General features: G+C 40.8%; 1 protein-coding gene across 1 annotated transcript in view; it reads right to left on the reverse strand.

The window, feature by feature from the left end:
• LOC110505137 (follistatin-related protein 5) overlaps nt 1-21989 on the reverse strand; it is a 164467-nt gene that overhangs the window by 78531 nt on the left and 63947 nt on the right. Inside the window, exon 4 of the mRNA XM_021584136.3 lies at nt 18265-18516. Within this exon, the coding sequence (XP_021439811.1) occupies nt 18265-18516 (252 nt within the window). The remainder of the gene's footprint in view (nt 1-18264; nt 18517-21989) is intronic.

Raw genomic sequence — 21989 nt, forward strand, 5'->3', positions numbered from 1 at the left:
TGGATGACAGGAAGCTTGGCCCCATGATGGACTGGACCGTACACACTATCCTCTGTAGTGACTTGCGGTCAGAGGCTGAGCAGTTGCCATACCAGGCAGTGATGCAACCCATCACGATGCTCTCAATGGTGCAGCTGTAAAAACCTTTGAGGATCTGAGGACCCATGCCAAATCTTTTCAGTCTCCTGAGGGGGAATAGGTAGTGTCGTACTCTATTCAACACTAGTGGTGTTCTTGGACAATGTTAGTTTGTTGGTGATGTGGATGCCATGGTACTTCAAGCTCTCAACCTGCTCCACTACAGCCCCGTCGGTGAGAATGGGGGCATGTCGATCCTCCTTTTCCTGTTGTCCACAATCATCTCCTTTGTCATGACCACATTGAGGGAGAGGTTGTTATCCTTGCACCACATAGCCAGGTCTCGGACGTCCCTATAGGCTGTCTCATCATTGTCGGTGATCAGGCTTACCACTGTTGTGTTATCGGCAAACTTAATGATAGTGTTGGAGTTGTGCCTGGCCGTGCAGTCATGAGTGAACCGGGAGTACAGGAGGGGACTGAGCACCCACCCCTGAAGGGCTTGGCGGATTGCTATCTACCCTTACCAGCTGGGGGGTAAGGGTAGGTCTGTCAGGATGTCCAGGATCCAGTTGCAGAGGGAGGTGTTTAGTCCCAGGGTCCTTAGCTAGTAATGAGCTTTGAGGGCACTGAGCAGTAGCCAATGAATAACAATCTCACATAGGTGTTCCTTTTGTCCAGGTGTGAAAGGGCAGTGGAGTGCAATAGAGATTGCATCATCTGTGGATCTGTTGGGGCGGTATGCAAATTGGAGTGGGTCTAGGGTTTCTGGGATAATGAGGTTGATGCGAGCCATGACCAGCCTTTCAAAGAATTTCATGGCTACAGACATGAGTGCTATTGGTCGGTAGTCATTTAGGCAGGTTACCTTGGGCACAGGGACTATGGTGGTCTGCTTGAAACATGTTGGTATTACAGACTCAGACAGGGAGAGGTTGAAAATGTCAGTGAAGGCATTGAAGCTCCTTGAAAGCGGCAGCTCTACCCTTTAGCTCAGTGCAAATGTTGTCTATAATCCATGGCTTATGGTTGGGGTATGTACGTACAGTCACTGGATGACATCATCGATACACTTATTGATGAATCCAGTGACGGATGTGGTGTACTCTTCCATGCCATCGGAAGAATCCCGGAATATATTCCAGTCTGTGATAGCAAAACAGTCCTGTAGTTTAGCATCTGCTTCATCTGACCACTTTTTTCCGAGTCACTGGTGCCTTCTGCTTTCATTTTTGCTTGTAAGCAGGAGTCAGGAGGACAGAATTATGGTCAGATTTGCCAAATTGAGGGTGAGGGAGAGGTTTGTACGCGTTTCTGTGTGTGGATTAAACGTGGTCTAGAGTTTTTTTTCTCTCTGGTTGCACATTTAACATGCTGATAAAAATGAGGTAAAACAGATTTAAGTTTCCCTGCATTAAAGTCCCCGGCCACTAGGAGCGCCGCCTCTGTATGAGCGTTTTCCTGTTTTCTTATGGCAGAATACAGCTCATTGAGTGCAGTTATAGTGCCAGTATCGATGTGTGATGGTATATAGACAGCTATGAAAAATACAGATGAAAACTCTCTAGGCAGATAGTGTGGTCTACAGCTTATCACCTCAGGCGAGCAAAACCTCGATACTTCCTTAGATATCGTGCACCAGCTTATGTAAAACGTAAGATATTACAGTTTTTAATGTCCCATTGGTAGGGCATACTGTACGTGCTTTCAGTTTGTCCCATTTCTTTTCCAGTGATTGAACATTAGCTAACAGTATGGATGGCAAAGGCAGATTAGCCACTCATCACCTAATCCTCACAAGGCACAAACTATTTGAGCAATTACATTTAATTTTATATTTAAGTATATTAAACCAAATGCTTTTACTAAAGTAGTATTTTACTGGGTGATTTTCACTTTTACTTGAGTCATTTTCTATGAAGGTATCTTTACTTTTACTCAAGTATGACAATTGGGTACTTTTCCCACCACTGTTTACTATAGTTTTATCTAAAAAGGTTCAAAATAATAATTTGGTATTTTATTAGAATCCCCATTAGCTGTTGCAAAAGCAGCAGCTACTCTTCCCGGGGTCCACACAAAACATGAAACATAATACAGAATGACATAATACAGAACATCATTAGATAAGAACAGCTCAAGGACAGAACTACATTCATGAATTTTTCACTATTTAGATTTTTAATAAATTCCCTGAGGAGGATGATCCTCCCTTTCCTCCTCTGAGGATCCTCCACTGCCCCATACTCCATGGACAGCATGTTTCAACATTGCCATCTCTGCATCGATCCACTCAAATTATTTATCAAACACACATACAACAAGCCCAGCAAAGGAAGTAGGGATTCCTTCCTTTAGATCTGCCAGTCTTAACTAGTTCAGAACGCCAAGTGCTGCCTCGTGGCTGCTGTAGCTCTCTAGGGCAGTGTGTGTTTGAGAGGGCAGAGAGTGTGGTGTTGTGTATGATTCCGTTTACAGGCACAGGCTGATCCCCCTGTTGTTCATTAGGTACAGCTAAACTCCTTTGGTGGCGAGGTATGTTGACATGATGGAGGACAACCAACCTCAAGGCTCAGGAAGAAGATCTAGAGCTATAACACAGTTATACAGATCAAATCAGCACCAGAGGACCATATCTATATACGGACTACTGGAAAGATGGTAGGTGGGATAACCCTAATTGAAAGCCCCCCAAACCCCCCCCCCCCCACACTGTTTTCTACAGTGACTGGTCAAATTAAGTTATTTTAACTGTGCAACTGTCAGGGAACACCCAGACCACAGAAACTCTTGCACACACAGAGACATTCATGGGCACACATTTTCTGATAACCAGACAAATACCAGGGTTCTTACACACTGTACAATCTTTATTTTTCAAACACAAATGTGATGTGAACATAGCCTCTCTGTCCTCTGATGGCTCGCAGTACACATCGGATTACAGCTCCTATGAAGAGATCTTCTATGAGGCTACTATCAATCCCCAATAGGGTCACAGACAGGGCACAGTACAGTACAGCACACCAACAACCATATCACCTTTTGAACCCAACCAGGGAACTACAGACATGAGTCAAATAAAGATTATACAGTACTCTCTTGTGGCTCCGTATTGATCGAGATGAAGGCTATCAAGGGTTACAAATATCAGTTCCCCGGGGAATTGTGAGTTTATATAGAGAGTTCAACGAGTATCAAACAGTGACTGAAAAGTGGTGTTAAATACCGTGAAGAGAAGATCAGTATGAATGAATATGTTTGAAACAGTTCCAATTCATCAATATTCAAAGTCCAAGTTGGTTGCGGTACATCCTTGTTCACCTTGGACATCACCCTCTCGAGGGCTTTAAGAGTATACACACGTAACACATTGGCTTGGGGCTTATGGGTCAGCCAATATTTATTCTGTGTCCAAAATGTGCATTGCTCTTACTGATGGTTTGTGTGAAATCTGACTGGCCTTGATATATGATGTAATCTGCGGTATTGGCAGTCCGCTCAGTCATTTTCGCACAGACAGTCTTGGCGGGGCCCTCATTCAAACTGATAGAGGACTCAGGGTGGGGTGGGGGGGCGATCTTCGACCAAAGTCTCATAGGAGAGGCCCTTAGGTACAGATCCAGGATCAGATGGTATTTGATCCTGATTTTTCGATATTTAAAAGGGATCTTCAACTTTTCTTTTCTTTTTCTTTCCTCAACGTTGATTTTCTTATTGGGGGCGATTACAGTGGCAAATCAAAGGGCTTGTGCTGCGCTCTATACAATATCGATCAGAGTTTCTTTTACAGTGCCTTGAGATAAATGTCCTGGTAGAGGAAGTAGCCAGTGTCCACAAATTAAATGCATTTCTCTGTGTCATCAAGCTTGGGGGTAGATGTACTGTACATAGTTTGAGGTTTGTGTTTTTATACTACGACACACTTCTGCAGAATCAAACGCTCTAAACTCCACTCAGACACACCATTCTGTCTCTCTCTTTCCTTTTCTCCCTCTCTCACTCAACTCAAGACACAGCTTCAAGCAATCTTGGCAGCAATTGTTTGGTTTATTTCTCCAAATTGTTCAGTGAGGATAAAATCAAGAAAATGAGTGGGAGGGGGATAGAGGAAGAGAGAAACAGAGAACTGGAAACTATTTTTGCAATTGAAGCTGATAAATTCGTGAGAATACCTCAGGTATTTCAAAGGAAATGTGTTAAGATGGATAGCTCTGCAGGTATTCTCACCACGGACAAATAAAAAGGACATTTGGACAATTGTGTTAGTTCCTAGTTTGGCAAAGCAATGTCATTTTGTACCAAAACATATTTATCAAAAGTACCAATAGTATGATTTTTCCACGACACTTTCTGGTTAATGACATTTCGCAGATATACTTACTGTACAGTAGCCCTTCATTCTCTAGTCAATTACCACATACATACCAGCAAAGCATAAATGAAATGAATACCCTTCCCTGCCTTTCAAAATTATTCATAAAAAAATCACCTGTTTCAGTATTATTTTTCAGTGAACATCAAATAATGACATTTCCATTATGTCAACATATTATTCTGCACATCAGAGGGCCACAGCATCAATAGAAGTCTAAATGGCAAATTTGGCATGTTATTGTTTTGTGTCTGCCCTCCAACTTTCTGCACGCATGTTTGATGGAATAATTGCCCATTTTAGGTACAAAATGAACATGAAAAGAATAAGGGCAGGCTTTGATGCTTAGCCTGCAGTAAATACACGCACCAATCAAAGACAATGGTTATTTGTTTGTCTTAAGAGTGAAACCAGCGGGGCTTCTGTCATGTTTCACTTCGCACGTACAATAAGCAGCATTGACACACGGGTGTATATGCAGCCCAGGCTTTTAATGTGCATTTACAATTGATGTGACGTGCTTCTGTGAGGTGGTTCCTAAACGTGGGAGCGGCCTAGCCTGGTTAGATGGCCTGCTGGACAGCATAAATGGAAGGAGATAGACGGTGCGTAAACAAGGCCAGAACCTCTGAAGTGAAATGTTCATCATTATTGCTTTTCATCTCACACGGAATGCACTGAATCATCTGACTGTGTGCTTTATGATTTTATTTGGCCCTGTGATGTGTTGATTGAGTCCTCGCACCTCGATGTGTGGATGTGTAGAGTTCTGAATAGCTAGGGGTAAAACATTTTTTTTCCCAACCTCAATCTAGCAATATGTTTCATCACAATGGGAATACAACTGTGATTGCCCTGTGGTTAAAGTGGTGAACGCGTGGGTACACTCTGATGCAGCGGTCCTCTGAAATACCCACTTGAAGACTTCTGGATGAACAGTAGAGCTTGGGTAGCACTGTACCTAACATCTTAGTTAAGGACTTTAAGCATTGCTATAAAATATTTGAGTGCTTTTCAAATTCTCAAACCCCCCCCAGTCCAATATCCATTCAATTCAATTCAACACAACAACACAACAATGAGACCACCAGCTGTTCAAGACAAATCTGTTATCACTCTCTCCATAGCCGATGTAAGACCTTGAACCTCACTAGGGTAGGGGGCAGCATTCGGAATTTTGGATGAAAAGCGTGCCCAAAGTAAACTGCCTGCTACTCAGGTCCAGAAGCGATGATATATATGTAATTGGTAGAGGTGGATAGAACTGTTTCCAGAACTTTTAGAATGATGTCTGTGAGTATAACAGAACTGATATGGCAGGCGGAAACCTGAGGAAAATCCATCCAGGAAATGCTATTATTTTGAAATGCCTGTTTTTCCATTGAAAGCCTATCCACCATACAAAGACTTATGACCCAGTTCACGATCCCTATGGCTTCCACTACATGTGGCCAGTCTTTGACATTGGTTCAGGCTTTTACTCTGAACAATGAGGGAGAAACACCACTTTCAATGAGAGGACAGTGGAAATACCAGACATGAGTCCAGCGCATGACTGGGAGCGCGCCTTTCTTGTTTCTCCTTTTCTATTGACGAAGCTATTGTCCGGTTGAAATATAATTGATTATTGATGACAAAAACAACCTGAGGATTGATTTTAAACATTGTTTGACATGTTTCTACAAACTCTTATGTTTTTATTTTTATTTTTCGTCTGTCTGTTGTGATCGCGCTTTTTTTCAATGGATTACTGAACAAAACACACCAACAAAACGGAGGTTTTTGAATATAAAGAGGGACTTTATCGAACAAAATGAACATTTATTGTGTAACATGGAATCTTCGGAGTGCAGTCATTTGAAATCATCAAATTTTATCACTATTTCTGACTTTTGTTATTCCTCTTCTTGGCTGCTAACTGTTTGTAATGATTTGTCTGCTGGGCGCTGTTCTCAGATAATCGCATGGTTTGCTTTCGCCGTAAAGCCTTTTTGAAATATGACACAGTGGTTGGATTAACAAGAAGTTTATCTTTAAACTGGTGTATAACATTTATATATTTTATGTATGTTTATTATGAGATTTTCTGTTTTGTTGAGTTTCACGCTCTGCAATTTCACCGGATGTTGTTTGAGACAGTGGATTACTGAACAAAACGCGCTAACAAAACGGAGGTTTTTGGATATAAAGAGGGACTTTATCAAACAAAACAAACATTTATTGGGTAACTGGGAGTCTTGTGAGTGTAACCATATGAATATCATCAAAGGTAAGTGATTCATTTTATCACTATTTCTGACTTTTGTTACTCGTCTACTTGGCTGGTTACTGTTTGTAATGATTTGTCTGCTGGGTGATGTTCTCAGATAAATCGCGTAGTTTGCTTTCATCGTAAAGTCTTTTTGAAATCTGACAACGTAGTTGGATTAACAAGAAGTAAATATTTAAGGGCCGAGCACCCCCCCCCCCCCCCCCCCCCCCCCCCCCCCCACCCCATTCACATCGACGGACTATAGTGGAGCGGGTTGAGAGCGTCAATTTCCTCTGTGTCCACTGAGGATCTATCATGGCCCACACACACCGATACAGTCGTGAATAGGGCACGACTATGGCTCTTCCCCCTCAGAAGGCTGAAAGGTTTTGGCAAAAAAAGTTCTACAGCTGCACCATTGAGAGCATCTTGTCTGGCTGCATCACCGCTTGGTATGTCAACTGCTTGGCATCCGACCGCAAGGCGATACAGAGGGTAGTGCGTACGGCCCAGTACATAACCGGGGCCGAGCTCCCTGCCATCCCGGATCTCTATACCAGGCGGTTTCAGAGGAAGGCCCTAAAAACTGTCAGACTCCAGCCACCCAAGTCATAGACTGTTCTCTCTGCTATCGCACAGCAAGCGGTACAGATGCGCCAAGTCTGGAAGAAACAGGACCCTGAACAACTTTTACCCCCCAAGCCATAAGGGCTGCCATAAGGGCTGCCACCTGTTGTTCACGAAGCATGTCACAATTCTTTTTTGATTTGATTTGATTTTAAGTTCAAGTCTTACATAAACTGTTTGTTTGCACAACTTTAACTACATTCCAAAAGAAAAGGCTGGCAAATAAAATAAAACACATCCTATGAAACACTCCTCTTCCCCGTTCCTAAATTAAGTTATTATATTGTCTGTGGGTAGGCTACCTTCCAAAGAACATTGCTGATTTTTTTTCAACTTTTGATGCAACACATGACAGTGAGTTTTTACTTCTATGAATTGAAGAATATAAAAAGGGGGGATATCGTACTGACTCTGTCAAAGCTGGTAATCTTCTTCCTGGAAGTGTATGGCAGGCTTTGGCATGGACTGAGGGGGAAGAGCATGTCTAAGGCCCTTAGCATCGCTTTATGGTTGGGAAAGTGATGGATTGTCGACTCAACCTTACACTCCACTAGCATGTCTAGGCCAGAGTAGCGGAGGTGGTTAAGTGGATTAAACTCACCGTCACATGATGGCTAACCTTGACTGAGACCTAAAGAAGCATTCTCCTAAAGAAACATATTAGCTCCCCAAGCTAATTCCTAGACTTTAACTCAATGGAATAACAGTCTGGACACATGCATATGACCCAGGTCCGACACCGACAGGTAGTTGGTCAGTCTTTAGTACATGAACGTGACTGCAGAGGACTAGACAAAGAAAAATGAGATCATTTGAATGCAAATTTCTCTTAGCATATACATTTTTGACAAACGGGCCATTCCTTGTCCCCAAAGCTATGCAATAAATCTGCAACGTCATCCTACAGCATCTGTCTTTATTTTGCCATAATAAGAAAGGCTGGCTATGCCATCCAGTGATATTCCTATCATTATGCGCTGTTTCTGATCTCAGAAAAAGCCAAATGAAGAGCAATAAAAGACAAGAAAATCTATACTGAACTTGATAGCTCCATTCCAACACACAGAATATTGATCTTAGAGTCCCAGTAGTAGAAATGGGATCATGTCCCTCGATGTTACCTAGGTTACTATTTAAATCTATTATCACAGCAAAAAAAAGCTTCCCTGTTTGGGAAGCTCACCTGAATACTCTTTACGACTGAAATTACAACTTTTCAACACTACTGATCTTCCTCCTGTTAACAGCAATTCAGAACCTACTAAAAGCCCCATGTCTGGTCTTCCATTACTCACTGCATAAATTCCCTCATAGATGTTCCTGTGACTTTGCTGAAACATACTAACTGCTCAGATCATGAACTGTACATCGGAGAGTGACTAAAAGTGATTGATTTCATTGCTGATAAACCTTGGGTGTAAATGTCCCCTTTTGTAAAAAATCTGACAACCTCGGTACTATTTGTATTTTACAAATCATGACATAGCTTCATTCTAAGTTCATCTAAACTAATATGGCACTGTGATTACTGACTGACTTTCCTTCAATCCCAGGCCTCTCAGAACCGAAATGCACTGCACAAATATAATACCCCCAAGACATGCTTAGCTCTCACCATTACAATAACAAGGGAGGTTAGTATTTTGGGGGGGATGATATTTGTACGTAACTTTCTCAATCATCATCATTCACAATTCATTAGGGATTATCTATTATCATGGCAGTATCCACATGAATGTATACTGAACAAAACTATAAACACAACAATTTCTAGGATTTTAATGAGTTGCAGTTCATATGAGAAAATCAGTCAATTGAAATAAATGTATATAGATGTGCATCTTATATTTATTTATTTTTATTTATCCTTTATTTACCTGTTAGTCACAGATACCTTACAACTTCTTATGGCTAGGCACCCCTCGACAACATTCCAATGAAAAGGCAGCACGCGAAATTCAAAAATATTTTGGGGAAATATGTAACTTTCATACATTAACAAGTCCAATACAGCAAATGAAAGATAAACTTCTTGTTAATCTACCCATCGTGTACGATTTCAAAAAGGCTTTACAGCGAAAGCACAACATATGATTATGTTAAGTCAGAGCCAGGTCACAAAAACACACACAGCCATTTTTCCAGCCAAAAAGAGGAGTCACAAAAAGCAGAAATATAGATAAAGTTAATCACTAACCTTTGATGATCTTCATCAGATGACACTCATAGGACATCATGTTACACAATACATGTATGTTTTGTTCGATAAAGTGCATATTTATATCCAAAAATCTCAGTTTACATTGACGCGTTACGTTCAGTAATGCCACATCAATTTACAGAAATACTCATAATAAACATTGATTAAAGGTACAACTGTTATTCACAGAATTAAAGATATACTTCTCCTTAATGCAACCGCTGTGTCAGATTTTAAAAAACTTTACGGGAAAAGCAAACCATGCAATAATCTGAGTACGGTGCTCAGAGACCAAAACAAGCCAAACAGATATCCGCCATGTTGAAGTCAACAGAAGTCATAATTAGCATTATAAATATTCACTTACCTTTAATGATCTTCATCAGAATGCACTCCCAGGAATCCCAGTTCCACAATAAATGTTTCATTTGTTTCGATAAAGTTCATCTTTATGTCCGCACGTTCAGCCCAGTAATCCAAATTCATGATGCACGAGCAGACGAAAAGTCAAAAAGTTCCGTTACAGTCCGTAGAAACATGTCAAACGATGTATAGAATCAATCTTTAGGATGTTTTTAACATAAATCTTCAATAATGTTCCAACCGGAGAATTCCTTTGTCTTCAGAAATGCAATTGAACTCAAGCTAACTCTCACATAAACGTGCGTCACGAGCTCATGGCACTCTGCCAGACACCTGACATCAAACAGCCCTTATGAGCCTTAGGAAATGCATGCTTCACAGTAGAAGCATCAAACAAGGTTCTAAAGACTGTTGACATATAGTGGAAGCCTTAGGAAGTGCAATTTGACCCCGTAGACAATGTGTATTTGATAGGCCAAGAGTTGAAAAACTACAAACCTCAGATTTCCCACTTCCTGGTTGGATTTTTCTCAGGTTTTCGCATGCCATATGAGTTCTGTTATACTCACAGACATCATTTAAACAGCTTTAGAAACTTCAGACTGTTTTCCATCCAAATATCCAAATAATATGCATATATTAGCAACTGAGACTGAGTAGCAGGCAGTTTACTCTGGGCACGCTTTTCATCCAAACGTGAAAATGCTGCCCCCTATCCCAAACAGGTTAAAAGAAATGGGCCTCAGGATCTTGCCACAGTATTTCTGTTGAAAATTTCCATTGGTAAAATGCAATTGTGTTCATTGTCTGTAGCTTATGTCTGGACATACCATAACCTCACCCCCATCATGGGGCACTCTGTTCACAACGATAACAAAATTATCTGAAACACAACCCAAAAAAAAACAGCCAATGCATCTAACACATTTGTAGTCACAAGCTTGATGTATTCATTGCGTGTATTTGTTGCATGTGTTCATTGCGTGGTCCCGAGTGGCTCAGTTGGTAGAGCATGGCGCTTACAAAGCCAGGGTTGTGGGTTTGAAAATGTATGCACTCACTACTTACTTTAAGTCGCTCTGGATAAGAGTGTCTGTTAAAATGAATATGGGAGCAAATAGTTTACTTTTTAATAACCATACAGTATAAGTGGCACCCGAGTGGCACAGCGGTCTAAGGCACTGCATGACAGTGCTAGAGGCGTCACTACAGACCCTGGTTCGATCCCGGTTGTGATCGGGAGTCCCATAGGGCTGTGCACAATTTGTGAGGGTTTGGCCGGGGTAGGCCGTCCTTGTAAAAAAAAACGATGTTTTTAACTGACTTGCCTAGTAAAATAAAGGTTAAATAAATTAATAAAGGTTAAAGATGTGAATTTGTCCCAACACTTTTGGCTCCTAAAATGGGGGGACTACAGAAAGTGCTGTCATTTCTATACGGTCCACCTGTTATGGATGAAAATACTCTCAAAATAAAGCTGAGTACAGAGCCATAACAATTTTTTAAAAATGTGTCACTGTCCCAATACTCACTGCATTTCTTAATAATTTTAAAACCAAAAGCAAACATTTTCATTTTCCATTTGTGTGAGTTTTTTTTTTCAAATGCAGGGTTGACTGGCGGCAGACTTTTTTGAAGCAGAATTTGAGTAACACCATCATACAGAAATACTTGTGCTGTATGATTTCAAGGCAAGAGGGTACTTTAGCATCTCTATCTTTTCTCAAATGTGCCTGTGTGTGCTGTTCTTAGTTACACATGCACCAAACTGATCCTGCATCATTCATTTGATATACAGCAGATGAGCCTCATAATCTGTCTGGATTTGAGCCGGAACGTTTAACCTCGACTACTCGGAGTGTTAGTGCTCTTTAGCATCGAACTGTTAGCCACTTTTAAACACTGTAGCGCAACCACACAAACATTTAAAAATGGAGCATTGAGATACATATTCATACTGTAGGTAAATTGCATCAAAACTGGCATGTAGACAGACCCTGGGGGTTGATTTACACCCATAGCCTTTGAAAACGTAATGATACACAGGTCAGGATTTAATGAGGAGCCTTTCTGCCGGTAACAATGCAGGTTTATGGGGTTGGGGGGGGGGGGGGGGGGGGGGGGGGGGCTGACACACCCAGTGTCTCACGTGGAGGTCGCTGCATCCGTGCCAAGCCTAGTCATTAAAAAAAGAAAGTGCGCACAGGGCTTCTGAGGTCTTACTTCTGAGGTTTTAGGCAGGCAAATCCCACTGTCGTCTCACTAGAATTGAAAAGCACAGAGACCTCATTTAGATAGAAGGTCTCCTGGGAAAAGATGCCATGATGGCTTCATAAACATGTTTTTCTGACGTACGGCAGGCCACCAGGGAAGGGTTTTGTTGTGAGGCACACTGTGAAGGCCATCGGAACACTGTAGGTTGTGGTTGACAAAATATGTTCTTTTTCCGCGTATTCGCTGATTATAAATTAAGATGCTGCCTGTTTTGTAAAGGTGATCTATCGTTCACTGCACATAGGAAATCACGATGTGTCTCTTGTATTCATGGACTTTGAATTGTTACATTAAATGTCTCCCTCAACAACATAAAAATACTTTTTAGAGGAAAGCCCAGTCATTTATGCTCATTTAAATCAGTGATCCTCCAAAAGTGGAACAGATGTCTTCTATCAGAAGAATCAAACTTGGTTCCTGAATGAAACATATGGATATTCAAACAAAGATTCAGCACTTGAGATTATGTACTATGATAAAAAAAAGAAGAAGACTTACTATGTATGATAAATGACTTCCAATATGTTAAAGAGCTCGACGGGTAGAGATTTTTTGTTAGTTCAGCAAAACAATTTGTTGAGAGATAGTAACATTTAAAAAAAAAAATAATTGAGACACTATATTTCCAAAGAGAACTCAGTCCATATCACCACAAACCTAGCAACAGATAACATGAACAGTTGACTGGATGTTGGCGCAAACTATTCCACTTTTGCCGGACTATTTCTGTTTCTAAACAACATTTCATTTTGGATTTTGAAGCGAGATGAAACACTGAAACCTTAATTGCTTCCTCTGCATACATATAGTTGACGTGAAATTGTATTTCTTGAATATAAATAAACGCAGAGAGCACCACGAGTACTAACTCACTGTTAATTTCCCTGGAGGGAAAATCTTATAAAAGAAAGTACTCAATAACAGTGTGAAAACATACACAATTAAGGTGAGACTCGGAAGATGTTGCACATTTCCCCCTATAGACATATGCAAAAGCATTTGATTAATAAAACAACCTTACATGGGCGAGACCAAACAACTTACAGTATTTTGGTTTTATTAAAGTAGTGCATCTGTGTCGCGCAGGAAACATGGGACTTTCTCTGCAGTTGCAGGTTAATGCAATGCATGTTTGATTGACTCCATTCCCTAGTCGCATACAAGACATTCATAACCCAAATACTCCTTAGGGTATTGTAATTAAGCATCTCCTACCTTAAGGTATCCTAGGCTCATCTTAAACCTTTGTCTTTGTCTTTCTAGGCACACTGAAATCACACGGATATGCTATATCACTACTCAACATCCAAATAGTCAAAAATTCTTGCTCTGGATGAGTGACATCATTGGTTATCACGTGAAAACAACAACACAAACTAAACATCTCATCCTACTGGTACATGAATGTGTTTCTGAAGCACAGAGAGCACTTGGCTGGAATGCCAGGACCTCATTGTTAATTGTCTATGGTGGTGTCAATTGTCGGCTGCTGAGATTGCCCTGCTTCCATCCACGAAACTTCCCCCTTGGATTGGACAAGCTTTTGTTCTCCACTCATATTTCAATCAAATCCAATCCCGACTCGGTTTCCGAGCAGCAGAGGAGGGAGGGGAGGGAGGGGGGGGGGGAGTAGACGGGGGTCATGTGTTATCCAAAGGCCTAATGAGAACCTTCAGTCAACGCATTGGCTGTCATTTTTTATCCTGTCCTTCCTAGGAGATAAGAGCGAGAGAGTGCTGTGCAGATAGAGGCTGTCCATTTCCACATGTACTAATTAAGCTGAGACCAACTCAAAAGAGCCCTAGCAGGTTTTTTTCTTCTCACATTTGAAAACAATCATTGCTGCTAGGCAACCCAAGCCCCTGGTACTAATTGTCCCTCTATCAACTTAATCTGGCATTTGCAACTTCACTTAAGTCTTTTTGAGGCCTGGATGTCTGTTTCTTGTCTTACTGTGACATTAGCATGGCATTAGTGTGAGCCTACTGGGTCTATGGTCCGTGTCTGCCAGACACAACAATAACAATGTCACAAATATTTTATTTGCGACATCTGTAATGGAAATGGAAGATATATGAGAATTATTTTTATCCGTTCAACATCATTTCTATCCGTTCGACAGGCGTGGATTTTTCTTTCATGCGTCAAATGATGATGGAAATGTTTTTTTTTCTTCAAATAAATGATGACTGCCGATGATTGCCTACTGCTTGGAAAATGAATTTTTTCAACTATAAAAACAATGTTTCTTTGCAGGACAAGGATTGTCCTGACTTTCAAGAATGCTTGAATTGCTTCACCTTGCTTTTCTGGTTGGTTTGATGCAAGTTTCACCATCCAATTACTTCAGATCTACAGGAGTGCAAGTATCACCATGGCACGAACCGTGGCGATACGTTGGCACATGAAAATGATTAGAATATGGCAAATATTAGTCAGTTATTGCCTTGCGGGCTTTTGCTGAGACATGAAACAGATAGGTGGGCAGGCATACAGGCGGTCACCAATTTATTAATGTGCAATTTGCCTAAATGGGTGATGGAAACACTTCAACCACTACTGTTTTATTCAACACTAGGTTTCTGTGATGTCAATATGTCCAACTGTTATCGGAACAAGATAGTTAAATGGAAACTCACCCTAGCAGGTAATTGTGGCATCTCTTTTGTATTTTTTTTTTATTTAAAGCCAACAAAAAAATTACTGGACAAGTTCATTGAAACATAGATACTGATCTTGTGATTTAAGTACGAAAAAGTTCAATTGGTTAATTTCCTTGCCAAGGGTGTAAAGACAGTAGGGGTCATGTTGGATATCAAGAACTACATGCTCTGATTTGGTCGGTCCATGCACTCTTCGAAAAAAAGGTGCTATGTAGAACCTAAAAGGATTTTTCGGTTGTCACATTGGAGAACCCTTTGAAGAACCCTTTTTGGTTCCAGGTAGAACTCTTTTGGGTTCAATGTAGAACCCTTTCCATATAGTAATCAGGTTTTATACATCATTTTATAGAAATGGCTGAACCTGAATTCGTCCCCATTTACATTGACGCTACCAAAAGGGATTTTTTTTTTATAGTGATATTGAAATGATTGGAAATCACCATTACACTAAGGAAGTATTTATGCCCATTAACTCAAGGTAAATTGAAATCAGGGACTGCGTGGTCTATAAATATGTGAATGACATGTTTTATAAAATGACATTTAGGCACATTCCATTTCACCACTAATAACCCCCAATCATAACACGTTATAATTATGTCTGGATTCTAGCAGTAAGCCCCACTACACATTTGCCTCAATTATCTATTTCCCACCATTTTAACTGTGACTTTTGTATGCGCTGCAATGAACAAATCCTCTGCAGTTGCTTGCCGCCAAGACCTACGCGGGCACTAATGTGGAAGAAAGACAAATGTTGTAAACATTAGGGCTTTGCCCTATCAGGGAAAATACTAATGGAATAGAGGGAAGTGGCTAGAAGTGCAGTAACACTGCAGTCTATTTCTAGAGAGAAAAACAAAGCTTTTAAGGGGCCATGAATATTTTAAAGAGGAGAGGGCTCTAATAGGACCAACAGGTCTACGAGCAGTGCCTATGCTGCTCACATCGAATAAGAAATTGATTACAAATCAGTCACTGTAAAATACAATTCTGGGCACAGACAAAGAGCGACTGAAAGAAACCATTTTCAGGCCGAGAGTCTTTTTGATTTGGCTCATGTTGATCTTGTATTGATTCCGCCTACGTTGGTCAAATATCACAATCCCACTTATGAATGCTCATTGATTGAGGCTTGATTTTCAGATGGCTAGGATTGAAGGTTGACCAGACAGGACACATGGAGAAGTTGATTAGAGCATCAGACAACCAGGGACAGATCATTGATCCAAATGTCTTTGTCTGATTGGGATGAAAGGGATTGGTACCCTTTGCGTATGCATGCAGACACGGCCCTACCCTGGCTGAATTTGCCTCAGACTCATGCATGGGAGGAAAGTGATCATACTTTCATTGCGGAGGGTTTTTATAAGCAGTTCTATGATGGGCTCTTTTGTTCCGCAATATGTACAACCATCTTTGATTATATTATTCTTCCAATTCCAAACTAATAATTGTGATGGAAAATGGGAAACATGAGTTTTACATTCACTGTATTCCTATTCTCCTGTGTAGCTTATCATGTGGCGTGACAACTCACTAGCAGCAGTTTGCTTGCAATGGTACCATGCAATTGTGCATCCAGCAAAAGGAAAGGCACGTTAAAACTCTTTTTCCCAGAAATCCAGGTAAACCAATGTTTCTCTCACTAATATTATAAGAAATCACATAGCTTTGTCATGTGTACCAATCATCTCGCCTTCCTCCCAAAGTGTGCACTTGTTTACTTCCCTTCACTGATTTGAAAGGAAATAACTGGTATAAGAAGGTGGAAACTCCCACTAGTCCTTGCCTACACCACTCCGATGCTTTTCGATTTGTGTAAAGTAGTGAACAAGTGCACACTTCAGGAAAAACAAAGATATTATTGAGACCCAACCCATGGTATACACCCTACATACTCAACTGGCGGACCACGGACCAGATCCGGACCCAGAACGGGGTTAATACTCGGTTGGGCTTTGAGGTCGCATGTGTTGCGAGGTGGTGGTTTGTTACTAAGCCGATAAATTACAATGTCCATCCGGACCTTTGCCACCTAGGATTATTTTGTGACTGGACCTTCTCAAATAGTACTTGAGTATCCCTGGTCGACACCTATGAAAAGCCCATTTTTTACCATACAGGAAAAGTAATTGGTGTCTTTGTACAATCAATGTTCCAGAGCATCTAAAATTCTCTGGGGAAATCAAAGGATTGGTGTGTACAGTATTACCACCTGCTCATGATATAAAAACAAGCAATGCTCTGCACCAACTGAGAAACTAATAGAGATAGCAGGGTACAAGAAGTAGCTACTGTATGTTGTATCAGGTTTATAAAGTGAGAGATGGCTCCATCACTGTACAAAACCATTTTTCTAACAGCAAAAACATTCTGCGTAAGATATGAATTACTGAGAACTGCAGGATTTCTGGTGGCTTCTCCAAAGCTCTAATTTAGACTCTTATAGGAAAAGGGGCTATCAAGAACCTTAAAACCTCTTAAGGATCCGCCCCTTTTCTTCAATTTTTGCCTAAAATGACATACCCAAATCAAACTGCCTGTAACTCAGGCCCTGAAGCAGGGATATGAATTTTCTTGGTACCATTTGAAAGGAAACACTGACGTATTTGGAAATGTGAAAGGAATGCAGGAAAATATAACACAATAGATCTGGTAAAAGACAATACAAAGAGAAAAACAACAGTTATTTTGTATTTTGTTTGTACCATAATCTTTGAAATGCAAGAGAACGGTCATAATGTATTATTCCAGCCCAGGTGCAATTTAGATGTTGGTCACTAGATGGCAGCAGTGGATGTGGAAAGTTTTAGACTGATCCAAAGAACAATTGCATTTATGTTCAAAATGTTGTATAAAAGACTGCCCAAATGTGCCTAATTTGTTTATTAATAACGTTTCATGTTCAAAATTGTGCACTCTCCTCAAACAATAATATGGTTTTCTTTCACTGTAACAGCTACTGTAAATTGGACAGTGCAGCTCGATTAACAATAATTGAAGCTTTCTGCCAATATCAGATGTGTCTATGTCCTGGGAAATGTTACTGTTACTTACAACCTCATGCTAATCGCATTAGCCTACGTTTGCTCATCCGATCCTGAAGAAGTTTTAAAGGCGGACCCTTTGAAGAACCCTTTTTCCTTCTTAGTTGCAGGTAGAACCATTTCTACAGAGGGTTTTACATGGAACCCAAAAAGGTTCACCTGGAACCAAAAAAGGGTTATCCTATGGGGACAGCCAAAGAACCCTTTTTTCAAAGAGTATAGTGCATAAAGAAGATAAAACGAATCTCCTGTAACTACTTTGCTCCTGCATAAAGGGAACATACACCACAGAAGATCTCTGAACAATGTGGCTTTGACCCCATAATATGATCTTGCACATTCCATGACAGACATTTTATGAAGTTATGAGATGTAATTCTTACCTTTGTAGAAGCATTCCTCGCTGTGCATGATAGTAATTCTCTGTGCACCCAGACAGGAGGCACGGTGGAGCTCACAGTGGTTCTGATACAACTTGCCGTCCGAGCCACACACCGGTTTGTAGTGTGGTTTACAGCGGTCCAGACAGTTGCACTCCCCTTTACCACTCTCATGGTTGACCACGCAGTGACGCCCAAGGCCACAGTACTTGTGCTCACAAGGACTCTGGAAGCCCTTGTTATGGCCCATAAACCCTGCAAGGAAAACACAAATAAAGAAATGTTTAAAATCAGAAAATAATAAGATTAATAGGACGATAGTATGTTAGAGTTTGAAAGTTGGCTTAAAGTACAGCTGTGGGATCTTAATTTGACCTGTTTCTCACAGAATAAAAATAATCATGCAACAACAGGAAATTTGAATTATTGTGTGGATTATAATTCATATACATTTTTGTTGTAGGGGTTGATAGATTTTTAGTGAGGGCAAATCAAGTCTGACATTTTTAAATGGAAACTTCAAACGTTAGAAGCCTTTTAAACCTTGATTACACTACAAGTTTGCATTTCCTGCAACAACAGGGTGATCAAATTAAGATCCCATGGCAGGTTATACAAGAATGTAAAAACATTAACATCAGATACTAGAAAGGTAATAAGATGATAGTCAGAGTTTGAAAAGCTTTTGAAGTTTACTTGTAGTAACTGTCTAGGTTTAAGTAAATCTCGCATTGAGGCAAAAATGTGTGTTTTATATTATTTTGTACTACTTTTCAGGCAGTGAGTTATCGTGTGTTTAACAAGTCAACCTTCACACCAGTGAGTATTCTTGACAGGGCAAGAAGCACGGTAACCTCTCATCCGTACCAAATGTGTTGGGTCTCAAACGGAAGGTTGCTCTCTCTTAGGTCCCCTATCCACCAGTTCCATTGCCCTTTGGAATCACTCTCAAGGGCAGTGTGCAAATTACTTTTCCTTATTTGTTTCTCTGTCTGGCTTAAGCTTTCGCAAGAAACATTGTTTCAGCTGGGCACTCAGTTTCCCGCACCGATGAGCTCGGGACGGACACAGCTCTGTTTCAGGTGTTCTTGACTTTTCTTTTTACAAAAAAAGGTTAATTTGTCAGCAAGATGCATCACTTAGGCTAATTCAGGCTACAAGAGTGTAGGCCTAATGACAATCGCTGAATGTAATTACACTTTTTGGTGTTTTGTAACAGAAATCTCCTTCCATTAATCAAATGGCGGTTTCACACTTCACAGTGCACTTTTTGGATGCTGGAATCATTTTGGTGTTGACGAATGTACGTAAGTAGCCTACTTTTTGGAGTGATTTGTTTGACAGTCAGATGAAATCATCATGAAATTAATAGGGACCCCCAAATATCACAGTATAATTAGCACTGCTCAAGGGGAATAAGAACATGGCCACCAAAGCTGGAAAAACAATCCCACTGGGACTAATGATGGCCACTGAAATGATGGGAAGATTCACTCAATAAGCATAATTTATCTGCTCTAGGTCTATTTATGTTGCTTTTTGGTTGTCTACCTCAATAATTATCAGGGCACCATTTCACTACGTAAGCTAAAAGCATTGTGAATAAAGTACGAAGAAAAATGTGTATACACAATGTATTGAGCGCAGTCCTACTTTTCACAAATCCACCACTATTTTGAAATGTTTATATTTATCGGACAATCCACTGCTGTAGTGAGCTATATAACATGAATATATACATTAGGATCAAAGTATAAACAAGGGGCTACCATACTCTTCTCTGTAATCATCTTTGAGCTTTAGTATTGGCCATTGAATAAGGAGTGGTGCATCCTAATGGTACGATGTTTCAGTGCCTCAGATGCCTTCTTTACAATTACCAATGCATCTGCCCCACAAGGTGCACACGGTGTTCTAATAAACAAACCCCGCTATAGAGGGAAATAAAAACACTCTACTCTCATTGGTCAACGAGGGAATCCGTTGGCAGGGAACCTGAATACAGTAACAAACAAACCACTCGTAAAGAGGCTTCGTCACCCTGGTAGCGACTCCCCGTGGGTGTATTATCCCCTATCTGTCAGGGAGGATTTAAACGATACAAGTGTCTACATTGTGGCCTGATTCAAGCCAATCAATGGCCATGGTTCGCTGTGATTTATTTATCCCCCTCGGTGGGGTGGCATAATGATTATTCAATGTGACTTTGTGTTGCACAGTAAGGTGCCCAAACGCCACTGACGGGGGTCATAGAAGGGCAGAGGGAGTTGGTTATTGGTATGCACACCCAGTCTCTGGGTGATCCAGTGACATCAAAGACAAATGAATAATTCTGTGCAATGATTTGTTTATTGATGACTAGCCGTTTCAAAGTGAGAGGCGTGCGGCGGGAGGGAGGGAGTATCCGATTCTGGGCGCTAGTTAGCGTTTCTGCATTTGTAATTGTTGCTGGCTTTATCCGATGAAAAAACTATTTTCTTTGGAATGTTCACTTGGAAAATGTTCATTCATTATTCATAACTGTATTGTACAGCAATGAGGACGATTTTCAGAAAGACGGATGGACAGATAGAGTTGCGTAGATGTTCTGCTGCATCCAAAATGCATGGATAGTTCACAGGGAACTGTCTTGATTTGAAGGCAACAACAACAGTGGAAATGACTGTTAACCAGGGAAAAATAAGTCATGCTCACTGGGATACAGTGAGTGTCAGATATATTCAGCCCATGTGCTCAGTCTGATGGTCTAGTAAGCATTTCACCTGTTGTTTTATGAAGCATGTGACAAATAAAATAAAAGTTGATTTGAACATATGTTGACCCCAGTGTACATAGTTTTGAAGGGCAACGCCCTTCTACGTATTCATAATGAGATGCATGTCGTGTATAACTCTGAAGAGTTACATGGACTCAAAAGACATAACCAGAATGACATTGCAGTGGTTCAAACATGAAAGCATTTAGGATGGAAAACTCAATTATGTCCATGTGCACCACCCGTTGCATCATACTTTGCTAAATCATTATAATACATAAATATCTAGTGCCTTGTGGCTACCAGAAGCATTTACCTCTTCGGTATGCTCCACCTTACTCTCTTTGCGATGCCTTTCTGAATCTGAAGCCTTCAAACCCATTACAAAGCTGAATCTAACTGACTCGCTCCCATTCACATTCATAAGCATGCCCCCAAAGCATGCTATTTACAGCACTCTCTCAGATATACAATGCATGCTTTTTCCCCAACAATATCCCATTTGCCGTCTCCATTTGTTCCATAAACCCAGGATGCAAGACCCGGCCCATGTGATGTTTTCGTAACAGCGGCTCTGAGTCCTTGGGGAAAGTCGGGAGTGTAGTAAACAACAGTTTGGAAGCTCTCAGATCATCTCAGCTCATCTCACCGTGGTGAGTTAAGATTCCCCAGAAGACGCACGTGCGAGAACAAGATGATGCAAGTCTAAATCAACAGCACACTAAACAACGCAAAAAAAACTTTACATGACACGACGCACAACACGACTCGCTCGCCACAAGTCACCCCGCTTGGATTAGTTCCTTGAAAGTTGCACCACGGTCTATGGAGAAGCGGCCTACGTAGAAAGTGGGTAAAACCGGAAAGGTGTCTGCACTCGAGAAAAGCATTAACATTAGCGCTAGCAGGAAAGACTGTGTATTTTTACTAGCATACCTGCTGTCATGGAAACAAAGAGTAATATATTCACGGT

This window comes from Oncorhynchus mykiss, chromosome 25, assembly GCF_057628025.1.
Source record: "Oncorhynchus mykiss isolate SJ-2025 chromosome 25, ASM5762802v1, whole genome shotgun sequence".
In the NCBI taxonomy this organism is placed as follows: Eukaryota; Metazoa; Chordata; class Actinopteri; order Salmoniformes; family Salmonidae; genus Oncorhynchus; species Oncorhynchus mykiss.